Source organism: Triticum dicoccoides, chromosome 1A (assembly GCF_002162155.2).
Source record: "Triticum dicoccoides isolate Atlit2015 ecotype Zavitan chromosome 1A, WEW_v2.0, whole genome shotgun sequence".
Lineage (NCBI taxonomy): Eukaryota > Viridiplantae > Streptophyta > Magnoliopsida > Poales > Poaceae > Triticum > Triticum dicoccoides.
Genome location: NC_041380.1, coordinates 469,577,916 through 469,588,523, shown reverse-complemented (window position 1 = coordinate 469,588,523; position 10,608 = coordinate 469,577,916). Strand labels below are relative to the sequence as shown.

The 10,608-nt window shown below is 44.8% G+C and overlaps 1 protein-coding gene across 1 annotated transcript; it reads left to right on the top strand.

Annotated features, from left to right (window-relative positions):
• The first annotated feature begins 4,093 nt into the window (after positions 1 to 4,093).
• LOC119279839 (MLO-like protein 1) lies at positions 4,094 to 8,677 on the top strand. The gene is made up of 14 exons (XM_037560937.1): positions 4,094 to 4,585; positions 4,736 to 4,793; positions 5,144 to 5,382; positions 6,114 to 6,230; positions 6,317 to 6,371; positions 6,542 to 6,633; positions 6,793 to 6,867; positions 6,943 to 7,031; positions 7,158 to 7,207; positions 7,524 to 7,564; positions 7,669 to 7,878; positions 7,970 to 8,037; positions 8,134 to 8,194; positions 8,286 to 8,677. The coding sequence occupies exons 1-14, from the start codon at positions 4,457 to 4,459 to the stop codon at positions 8,499 to 8,501; spliced, it is 1,500 nt and encodes a 499-aa protein (XP_037416834.1). The 5' UTR covers positions 4,094 to 4,456; the 3' UTR covers positions 8,502 to 8,677.
• The last annotated feature ends 1,931 nt before the right edge of the window (positions 8,678 to 10,608 follow it).

Sequence of the window (10,608 nt, the reverse complement as noted above, 5' to 3'; positions counted from 1 at the left end):
CCACCGCACCGCGACGCCCGGCGCCCGCGCCATGCCCGGGATGGAGGAGCCACGCCGCGCCAGCTCTGGCCACCATGGGAACGCGAGGGCCCCGCCACTGCCGGCACCGGTCGGGCTTTGCCCGCCCGTGCCCCGAGGCGGCGGCGGGAGAGGCTGGAGAGGGAGGGGAGGTTTCCGTGCCTACCTCGTCTCGAGAAGGGACCTCCCGACCTCATTTCAACTCTCCATTTCCTAGGAGCTTAGACTTTGTAGGGATTTCATTTAAATAAATCATGACTACAATAGAAAAACGATTAGCATGGATAAATCTAACATGCTAGATGAACCATCACAAACAACATCATCGCACATGCAACAATAGTTATAATAAAATATCAAATCAGATCAGGGGATACATAGTGATAAGCATCGCACATGCAACAGTAGCCAAAATAAAAGATTGGATCATGCCACGGGACACATATTGATTGGTTGCAGATGGAGTAGTGATGGTTGCCACAGAGGCGATGTTGTTCCAGACGAGTTGGCGAAGACCAGTTGAAGCAGACTTTAGTGACGATGGCGTGCAACAGTGCCTGATCTTGGTGGTAGACAGCCCACGGCGAAGAACGCAAGTAGTCGCTTGAGGTGCTTCCTCAAAAACTAATCCGCCCTCTCCTGCAGTAGGATCACAAGGGCATGAGGTTCCGGAGACCTACTTTCCCGCTCGCCGATGCACCCTAGAGTTCATGATTGAGTAGACTATGATGATGGTGCAAGTAGTGAGTGGAGCCAAAACTCTAACTCAATATATAGGAGACCATGCTATAACACCCCTGTAATAGCATGGGTCTCCTATAATTATGCCAAGACATCATGTTTTGTGTTATAATTATGCCAAGACATCATGATGTGTTGGCATAATTACAATGATTTTCTCTAATTATGCCAAGACATCATGTTTTGTGAAGCTTAAATGCGAGTTGTTCCAAATTCAATTCATATTCCAATTCAAATAGCAAGTCAAAATATTATTTCTTCAAACGGTAAAACAAAAATGTTGATAATATTCCAAATAATCCCCACGTATTTTTCATGAAGAAACCAATTCTCATTTGACTTTCCATTTTGCCCCTAGCAATTATTAAAGTGGACCGGTGGCACTTAATATGCCCATTTAAATACTAAAATAAATTTAAACAACTCAAAATGACCTCAAACTTTGTTGGCCTATTCAAAATATCGCACTGTAATTGTGTGATTGATTGATTCATTCATTCATTCATTCAATATTGCTCTACACATTGTGTAGCCCATACGCGCTGCCATGATGTACCATAAAATAGAGGACGATCATTTAAGTACACACATTGTTGGATAAAATCTGAAGGGGCAGTATGTGTGGGACAGGATGATCCATTCATGAAAAACTAGTTTAAAATCCGTTTAATCTCGTTGAATTTGAACTATTGTTGTACTAGACTTTATTTGCATGCTATGTATGCATGATTTGTGCTATTTTCTATTCGTACTTTAATGAAATCCATCATATTTGCATGAATTCCGTCTGCTTATTTCAGACGGTGGTTGAAATATATGCGGACAGCATGAATGACCGGTTCACGCACTTGTGTCTGTGGACTGGTCTCATGTCCGCAGACGAATGCCGAAACATATTCGCGGATCAGTGTTGGAGATGCCTTGAGACACGCAATTTGCGTGCTCTAAAAATAAAGAATATGGTCATTGGCTCATTGCCAGCGACAAAGTACTCAAGCAGCAAATGGAGAGCGTCAGGAGGAGCACGCGTTACTACGGTACTCTATTAGTACGTGGTATGATTCCCTAAACTTTTCTTTCCGAGGCATATAATCCCCTCAACTTGATGAAGTGCCGTACTGATTTTGGCAATGGCCCAACAAGAACTTCGCATTCGGCACCGGCGACCGTGGTTAGCGTCATGAATTAGCGGCAACCGAGCTCCGTAGTTTTAGCAGCCTCCCAGCTCAGTGTGATCTCACGAAGCGAGGCTCCAAATTTGTACGTAGCAGGTGACCTTCCCACGGTACTACCTCGTCCCGGCTTCCTGCAAAAATTGGCTACCGGACAGTGCCTGTTGAGGTGGCAAAAGCTGGAAGAAGAAACTGACACAGACACATTTAATGTGTGAACCGACTTTTTTTTAATAAGGAATACTAAGTAGAATGTGCGACGACTTGAGCGGGACACCATATGCACTCTGCAGCTGAAAAGGTGAATGACTCACCTTGTGCATATCCTTATCACTACCAACTGAATGTAAATAAACCAAAGTGATTGCTAAATAATAAACCAAGATGTACATTAAGATTTGTTCTACTCCCTTTGTTCATTTTTATAAGATCTTAAAGGCATTTCAGACAATGTGCAAAACAACCTATTTTAAGTTGTCTGAAACGACTTACAAAAGTGAACGGAGGGAGTAATAGAATTATTGTATATTTGAGGGGATTTCCTATGTTGATGTTTTTACAATTAAAACATGCATGATTTTTTAATGATTCATTTGCACTGTATTTTGTAAGGGATTTTTGTCCTAATTTTCATTTTGACAACAACTAGAGAAACTTCTCCTTCTATTCATATCTATTGATAAGAATATTTTGCTTCCACACCGTTTTCTGTTAATTATCTCGGCATTTTTTCTACATAATTAATAGATGACGCAAATCTTTTGCCTCTGTTTAAAAAAATAAGAATCAATGTAGACAAAATCATGTTGGATGCCAATTGGTGTGATACTGCCATCATGTGTTTCGACTATTGCTACACTTTTTGTAATCCCAATAGTAGTGTAATCTTTTTTTTTAAACAGAGGCAAAAGACTAGCCTCATTCATTAATCAAGGAAAGAGTTTTAGAGTATAAAATAATGGCTCCACAACATAACCCGTCTAACAACAAATCCATCGAAACAACTCTCGCGACATGATGAGACTCAAGTGCCTAGCTCTAGCGGGGACCCAAAGTTTAGCTTCGTCTTGGATAAGATTGAGAATGTAGCATGTTAGAGTTGATTTCTTCTTGAAAACTCTAGCATTTCTTTTGTTTCAAATGACTCAACCGACAAGCATGATAAGGAAAGCCATGGCCTTCCGGCCGGTGTGCCATCCACATGGCATTGGTTATCATAACACGCAGGACGCAACCAAAACATCTCGTACAAAACCACAGATGGACGTGGTCTCTAGTCCTTTGAGAATCCCAAACGACGTGCTTGGCCAATTGGCACTAAACCAAGCCCCGCAAATGCTGGCACGGTCAGAATATGGCCATGCCAGCGATGAGGTGCTCCACGAAGCAGCAAATGGAGCGTCAGGAGGGGCACGCGTCACTACCGTAGTACTGTACTCCGTAGTCTACTACGTAGTACGTGGAATAATTTTCGAAACGGACCGACTTTTATTTCTGCTTTTCCGTCGTCGCATACAAATCACAAAGCGGGCCGCTCCGCCGCGAGCCGGTCCAACCCGCGGTCGCCACGCGCCGTGGCCGGCGGGCGTCCAGTCCCCTCCAGCCAGACTCCAGCGGCGGTGGACTTGGTCTGGTCACCGGCGGCAGTAACAGCGATCGGCCGGGCGTTGCCTGCCAACATCTGTTCCGCTCGGCGTGTCCCCGGTGGCACGCTCGATGGCCCGTGACGCTGGCCGGACGCGTGCCTGTCAACCATCCCGTCCCGTGTGTCCTCGCGTGCACGCGTCGCTGCTGCTGCGCCGCGCACGCTGCCGCTGACGCTCCGTCCCCACCCGGCCAGACGGCTGGCCCCCATCCACTCGCCCCGTTGAACGACTCCACTCTACCACCGGCGGTGATCACGACTTCTGAGGAGGCCGCAACTGGCTCCGTCGAGAGCTACGTTGCTACTAGTCGCCGGCCGCGTCGGCACGGCAGGGTCACGCGCGCGGCGACAGCCGCCGGTTGCTGTCTCGCGCGGACTAGACTAGCAGCATCACTCCAATTCAAACCGACGTGTCTGCCCACGGCGTGGCTTGCGCAGCGCGTGCCACTGATTTTCCACTGACTCAGTTTAGGAAGGTAATGAAGGCATACTACCTTTGACGCTAAGCTTGAGCCTCAGGCGTGCGCCACACTGTTTTCCTCGCTAACTTTAGCCGCGAGCATGCAAATTCAGGACGTAATTGAAGGCATATCTTTCAATGGCATCCACGGTAGTATATCATGCGAACTGAAGAATTAATGGCGGAAACGCCTACCGCCAGCGCTTAAGAGCTAAGCAAACGACGGCTAGCTACCTCCCCCCTCCCCACCCCCGCCCCGCCGCGCCCAGCCACCTATCGGAGACAAACTGCTGCCGTGCCACCGCTATAATAAGCTACAGGACGCGGCGCCCCTCCCCCAGCCCAGCTCCTTCCAGTACTTTCTCTAACGTCTCTCTCTCTTTCCTCCGTCGCCGTCGCGGAGGGTGTGGGGGGCGGATCATGGCGGAGCACGGCGAGGAGGAGGCGGCGACGCTCGAGTTCACGCCCACGTGGATCGTCGCGCTCGTCTGCTCCATCATCGTGCTCATCTCCCTCCTCGCCGAGCGATGCCTCCACTACCTCGGCAAGGTAATCCGTCATCCCTCCGACGCCCGTTCGCCTGCCTTTATCACCTTCGGCCGTTCCGCCGCCATTCCGTCGCCCCCTTCGATCTCCTCGCATCGGCTCGTGTTCGTCCATTGACTGACTGCTCCGTGCTCTTGGTTGCGACGGCTGCAGACCTTCAAGCGGAAGAACCAGAAGCCGCTCTACGAGGCCATCCTCAAGGTCAAAGAAGGTAACTAATTTCTTCCCCCCACGCCCGCCATGGCCCGCATGCATCCTGCTTCATTCGATTGCCAAGAACTCGAGAAAGTCCCACTCAAAAAAGAAGAAAAAAATCTGGAGAAAGTACCAGTATGTCGACAAAATTGTGGTGGTGCGGTCTGTGCAAAAAGCGCATCTCTCTGCATCATGGGTAATTGGGTGGGGTTGCTCTCGGTGGGAACGTCTCCCAACTGTTCCCCTGAAAAACAGTCAAAAGGCTACTAATCATTTTATCTGTCTTCTCTTTTTGAATTTTGACGTTTGGTTGTACTACCTGTCTTCCATGTTGGGTATGATCAACTACTCCTTGGTGCAATGCAGAGCTGATGCTTCTCGGGTTCATCTCGCTGCTGCTGACGGTGTGCCAAGGGAAGATTCAGAACATCTGCATTCGTCCTAGCTGGACACTCCACATGCTGCCATGCCAAGGGGAGGACGAGGTTCGGGCCGGTGAGGCGGCGCCGACAAAGGAGCATCTTGTTACATCCCAGATCATCGGCAGAATCGGGAGGCGGCTGCTCAGCGGCGGCGCGGTGGAAGTCGACGTCTGCCGGTCGAAGGTGATTGGGCCAGCCCACCATTGCAAATTACATACTTTGATTTCGTGCAAACTGTGGCTATCTCTTTTTTTGGTGGGGTGGGGGGAGCTACTGTGCCATTGGGTTGGTTGGATGAGCAGTTGGAATTAGGTACCATTGTGGTTTTTGAGCATGCAAACACTTAATTTTCTTAGGACCTCGTAGCTAGTTTGGTACAAGATTATTTGGGCCAAACAGACAGAGCCACGGGGCCACCCTTTTTGCCATTCCTGTGATGATGTTGTCAATCTTAGGATGTGATGAAGCGACGTTGTTCTGTTTTGCTTGTACATTTGCGCTGACTACGATATGAAATGGGAACACTAGACACTAGCATGTGGAAGGAGTGGGCATCACAGCTGGGTATCATAAAGCCATAAACAGAAAAGGATGGCCGGTTTAATCACATTCTTTAAGATTATTAGGTCGGCTAACCATATTGTATGGATAGTCATGTCACTGTGCTGATTAACTTGCAGAGAGAAATTGATATATAACTTAATTTGGTTGGAACATTCAAATGGCTCTGCTCGAAGTCTCTGTACAGCATGTTCAGTTTTTTTCTATCATAATGTATTGCTTCTATATGTTCCATTTATCCTTCCCACTCCTCCAGTCTTAACTAATATTGAGTTTCTCACCATGTAAATTGAAGAATCTTCAGATTTCCTTTTAATCTATGCTGTTATGAACTCTAGTGTTTGTTTTAACAGGGAAAAGCTCCGCTGATGTCCCTAGAAGCTATACATCAGTTGCATATTTTCATATTTGTGCTGGCTATTACACATGTTGTGTTCAGTGTTTTGACAATGCTTTTAGGAGGTGCAAAGGTAAGCCACTTATCAGTTACAGCGCTACGCATTACCCACGGAATACCATGTGTTGATAAGCTGATTTTGCGCATTCTCTTACTCAGATACATCAGTGGAAACTGTGGGAGGATGCAATTCAGAAAGACACTGCAGGAAATGGTATTTGAGCCTTTCTTGTTGTTAATATTTATCACAATGCCAATGATATACTTGTGGGTTAACAACACCCTCTTGTGCACTGAAAATCAATATATGTGTCTGATGAAGAAGCAGCATTGTTTAGAGCCACTACAGCTGTAACAGGATGATGATTCCACAATAAACTGCAGGGCCCAAGAAGGTGAACAATGTACACAATTTCGAATTTATCAGGGAGCATTTTAAGGGTATTGGCAAAGATTCTAGAATATTGAGTTGGCTGGTAAGCAATCATGAGGTCTTCTGTAAGAATTAATTTATGTTGCGAAATTGCATGGACTAGTAAAGTTTAGTTATGCATTATCGGAATGGCTTTATTTTTATTTTAATACTGAAAGCGTGTATTGCCGAACTAATTAGCCCCTTTCCATTTCCCATGCAGCATTCTTTTTTCAAGCAGTTCTACGGATCAGTAAGTAAAACCGACTACACCACAATGCGTCTTGGTTTTATCATGGTAAGCATAGCTTGTAATAAGCTGGCCTTGAGTGCTTTCCTCATATGTGAAAATGAGTTCATTTTTGGATTGCAGACCCACTGCCGTGGAAACTTGAAATTCGATTTCCATAAATACATGCTGCGGGTTTTAGAGTCTGATTTTAAGAAGGTGGTTGGCATAAGGTGATACTACACACTAGTTTCTACTTTTCTATATATACTGTTCCAAGCTGGTGTTCTATGCAGGTTGGCTCAACTCATGTCTATTCCAAGCATAACTCAATTTATCTTTTGTCTATTCTCTTTTAGCTGGTACTTGTGGGTATTCGTGGTGATCTTTCTGTTGCTGAATGTTAATGGTAAGTTGCAGCTCATCTTTTCTGAACAGCACTTGTATACACTGCAGTAACTCTATTCGAGCCACTTTCAGAATTTGAAAACAATCTGGTCCTAAACGCTACAGTTTGAAGAAGAAAAAACCAATCATGACCTGTTTACAGATTCCAAATTTGAATTAGATTCTTTAGCAGTTACGCTGGTAACGGGCGTAAAAAACCAGAACCTGTCATGAGAACAGTTTTGTTCCGCAAGATGGTTTACTAAACTTTGTCAGTAATATATTTCATCATTTAAGCTTCTTGAAGCTATCTTACATCACATTTTGCTAATCTGCAGGGTGGCACACATACTTTTGGATCGCATTCATTCCCCTTATTGTAAGTGCATATATAATAATCCTAAAAAAAGTGCACATATAATAATGTGTTATTTTAAACATCCGCTATGACCCTCTTATACTCACTCTCTATTCCCCCTGCAGCTTCTGCTAGCCGTCGGCACCAAACTGGAGCATGTCATAGCTCAGTTAGCCCAGGATGTAGCTGAGAAGCACTCGGCGGTCGAGGGCGATTTGATCGTAAAGCCATCAGATGACCACTTCTGGTTCGGGCGGCCGAGGATCGTCCTGTTCCTGATCCACTTCATCCTCTTCCAGAACGCATTCGAGATTGCATTCTTCTTCTGGATACTGGTGAGCACCTTGAAGCGGCACCAGTTTCAAATTACGTTCGGTTAAGATCTTATGACTGATCAGAACATCTTTTGCCCCATCTCTGTCTTAGACCACCTACGGATTCAACTCCTGCATCATGGGGCAGGTTGGCTTCATTGTGCCGAGGCTTGTTATTGGGTACCTCACACACGTCTCCAACTTCTTTTCCCATAGGAAAAAGCGAACATGACCTTTTTCTTGAACTGACACGTCCATGTGTCCTTGCACTTGCAGGCTCATCATTCAGCTTCTCTGCAGCTACAGCACCCTACCTCTGTATGCAATTGTAACACAGGTGCGGCCATATTTCGACATCGTAAAATGTTTCTGGTGTCGTCGACACCGACTATTGACGCATGTTCTGATCTCCTCTGTTGTGTGCGAAGATGGGAAGCTTCTACAAGAAGGAGATCTTCAATGAGCATGTGCAGCAGGGTGTCCTGGGTTGGGCTCAGAAGGCCAAGATGAAGAAGGGGTTCAAGAAGAACAATGGCGCGGCCCAATCGACGAGCCCCGTCGATTCTGCGGGGCCTTCTGCTAAGGTTGAAATGATAAAACGACCGGCGCGGGAAGGCAACGATGCTGGTGAAAGCATAGAATGATGTAGTATGGGTAGTGATTAGTGTTGTCTAGAGCAATGGCGTCTATGATGTCTATTTTGGTGCTGCAATGAAAGCACTTAAGCATGTGCTATCATTATGCAAATAGTTCTTGCAGCCGGAAAACATTGTGGTGGCAAGGGGTAAAAAGAAATTCGGTCCAAATAGTTTATCTCTCACGGCGTCCGTGCCTCAAACTGTCGCTGCTTCGGCCGCTTCTTCTTTTTTTCATATAAAGAGCGCTTTTATTAACCCCAACTCAAAATGTAACATTAAGTGAATACAAACATGATGAGGAACACGCGGCATCTGCATAGGTAAGATGCACATAACCAAACACCAACACAAAAGAAAAAAAAGGAATAGTTGGTTTTAAAGGAATAGTTGGTTTTATACCCATAGTTGTGTCCCCCTCGTCAGGATTGTCCCTAGTTTTTGAAAACATGTGGTCTCACCCAACCCACTTTGGTGTCTTATGCTTTTGCCGTTTGACCGTCACTTTGAAAACTTCATAAATAATTCATACTATATTAGAAAAATGTAAATAAGATACCAAAATGTTCGGAAAAACATCACCTATATGTCAATGTCACCTGCATTCATGACAAAAGTGTTGGTAAGTGCCTATCTGAGTTTTAACTCTTATCATACCACCATGAACAATAAAATCTAAAAAATTCTAGAAAAAGTTGGTGGCAAAGAATGGCAAATGTTTTAAATGCTTGCCAAGTTTCATCAAGGAATGACATTCGTGGAAGTCATGCCAAAAAACAATCAACACTCGAAAATAGATTGTTTTTTTTTACCACGGCTTCCACGAATGTCATTCTCTGATGAAACTTGGCAAGCACTTAAAACATCTGTCATTTTTTGCCACCAACTTTTTTTTAGATTTTACGTTCATGGTGGTATGATAAGAGTTCAAACTTGGATGGGCACTTACCAACACTTTTGTCATGAATGCAAGTGGCATTGACATACATGTGATGTTTTTCCGAACATTTTGGTATCTTATTTGCATTTTAATGATTTAGTATGAATTGGTTATGAAGTTTTCAAAGTGACGGTCAAACGGTCAAAGGGCAAAGCATAAGACGCCAAAGTGGGTTGGGCAAGACCACGTGTTTCATAAACTAGGGGCAATCCTAACGAGGGGGACACAACTAAGGGTATAAAACCAAAAGTGTTGGCCACGGCTTCCACGAATGTCATTCTCTGATGAAACTTGGGAAGCACTTAAAACATCTGTCATTCTTTGCCACCAACTTTTTTTTTGAATTTTTTTATTTTTTTAGATTTTATCGTTCATGGTGGTATGATAAGAGTTAAAACTCGGATGGACACTTACCAACACTTTTGTCATGAATGCAAGTGGCATTGACATACATGTGATGTTTTTCCGAACATTTTGGTATCTTATTTGCAATTTTATGATGTAGTATGAATTAGTTATGAGGTTTTCAAAGTGACAATCAAACGGTCAAAGGGCAAAGCATAAGACGCCAAAGTGGGTTGGGCAAGACCACGTGTTTCAGAAACTAGGAGCAATCCTGACGAGGGGGACACAACTAAGGGTATAAAACCAATTGTCCCAAAAAATAAATACCGACGTAGTGGAAAAAGTAAAGCCATATAGTACCGAAACCATGCCTAAGTCAAAGGAGGTGGTGGACCGATCCGAAGATTATGCCGCCATTCATGTTGGGTAAAAAGCTCTCTGGTCACCCACTTCAACCACATACACACCGCCTTGAACAACGATTGATAATCCGTTCGATGTAGTGTAGACCACATACAAAGCCAGTGCATACAACGGAAAATAACCTCCAAAGGAGTAGAGTTTAGTGCACTAAAAACAAAATCATTTCTACATAGCCAAAAGCGACCATAACACCCTTATTAGCATTTTAAACCTATTCAAAATTTTATCCATCCAGTGACCATAAATATTGGCAACACTTGTGGGCGGATACTGTTGGGGAACGCAGTAATTTCAAAAATTTCCTACGCACACGCAAGATCATGGTGATGCATAGCAATGAGAGGGAAGAGTATTGTCCATGTACCCTCGTAGACCGTAAGCAGAAGCGTTATGACAGCGCGGTTGATG

Coding starts and splice junctions, on each gene's coding strand:
- LOC119279839 (XM_037560937.1), top strand. CDS start 4,457: ATGGCGGAGCACGGCGAGGAGGAGGCGGCGACGCTCGAGTTCACGCCC. Junction 6,868..6,942: donor TGCGTCTTGGTTTTATCATG/GTAAGCATAGCT, acceptor TTTGGATTGCAG/ACCCACTGCCGTGGAAACTT. Junction 8,038..8,133: donor GTGCCGAGGCTTGTTATTGG/GTACCTCACACA, acceptor TTGCACTTGCAG/GCTCATCATTCAGCTTCTCT.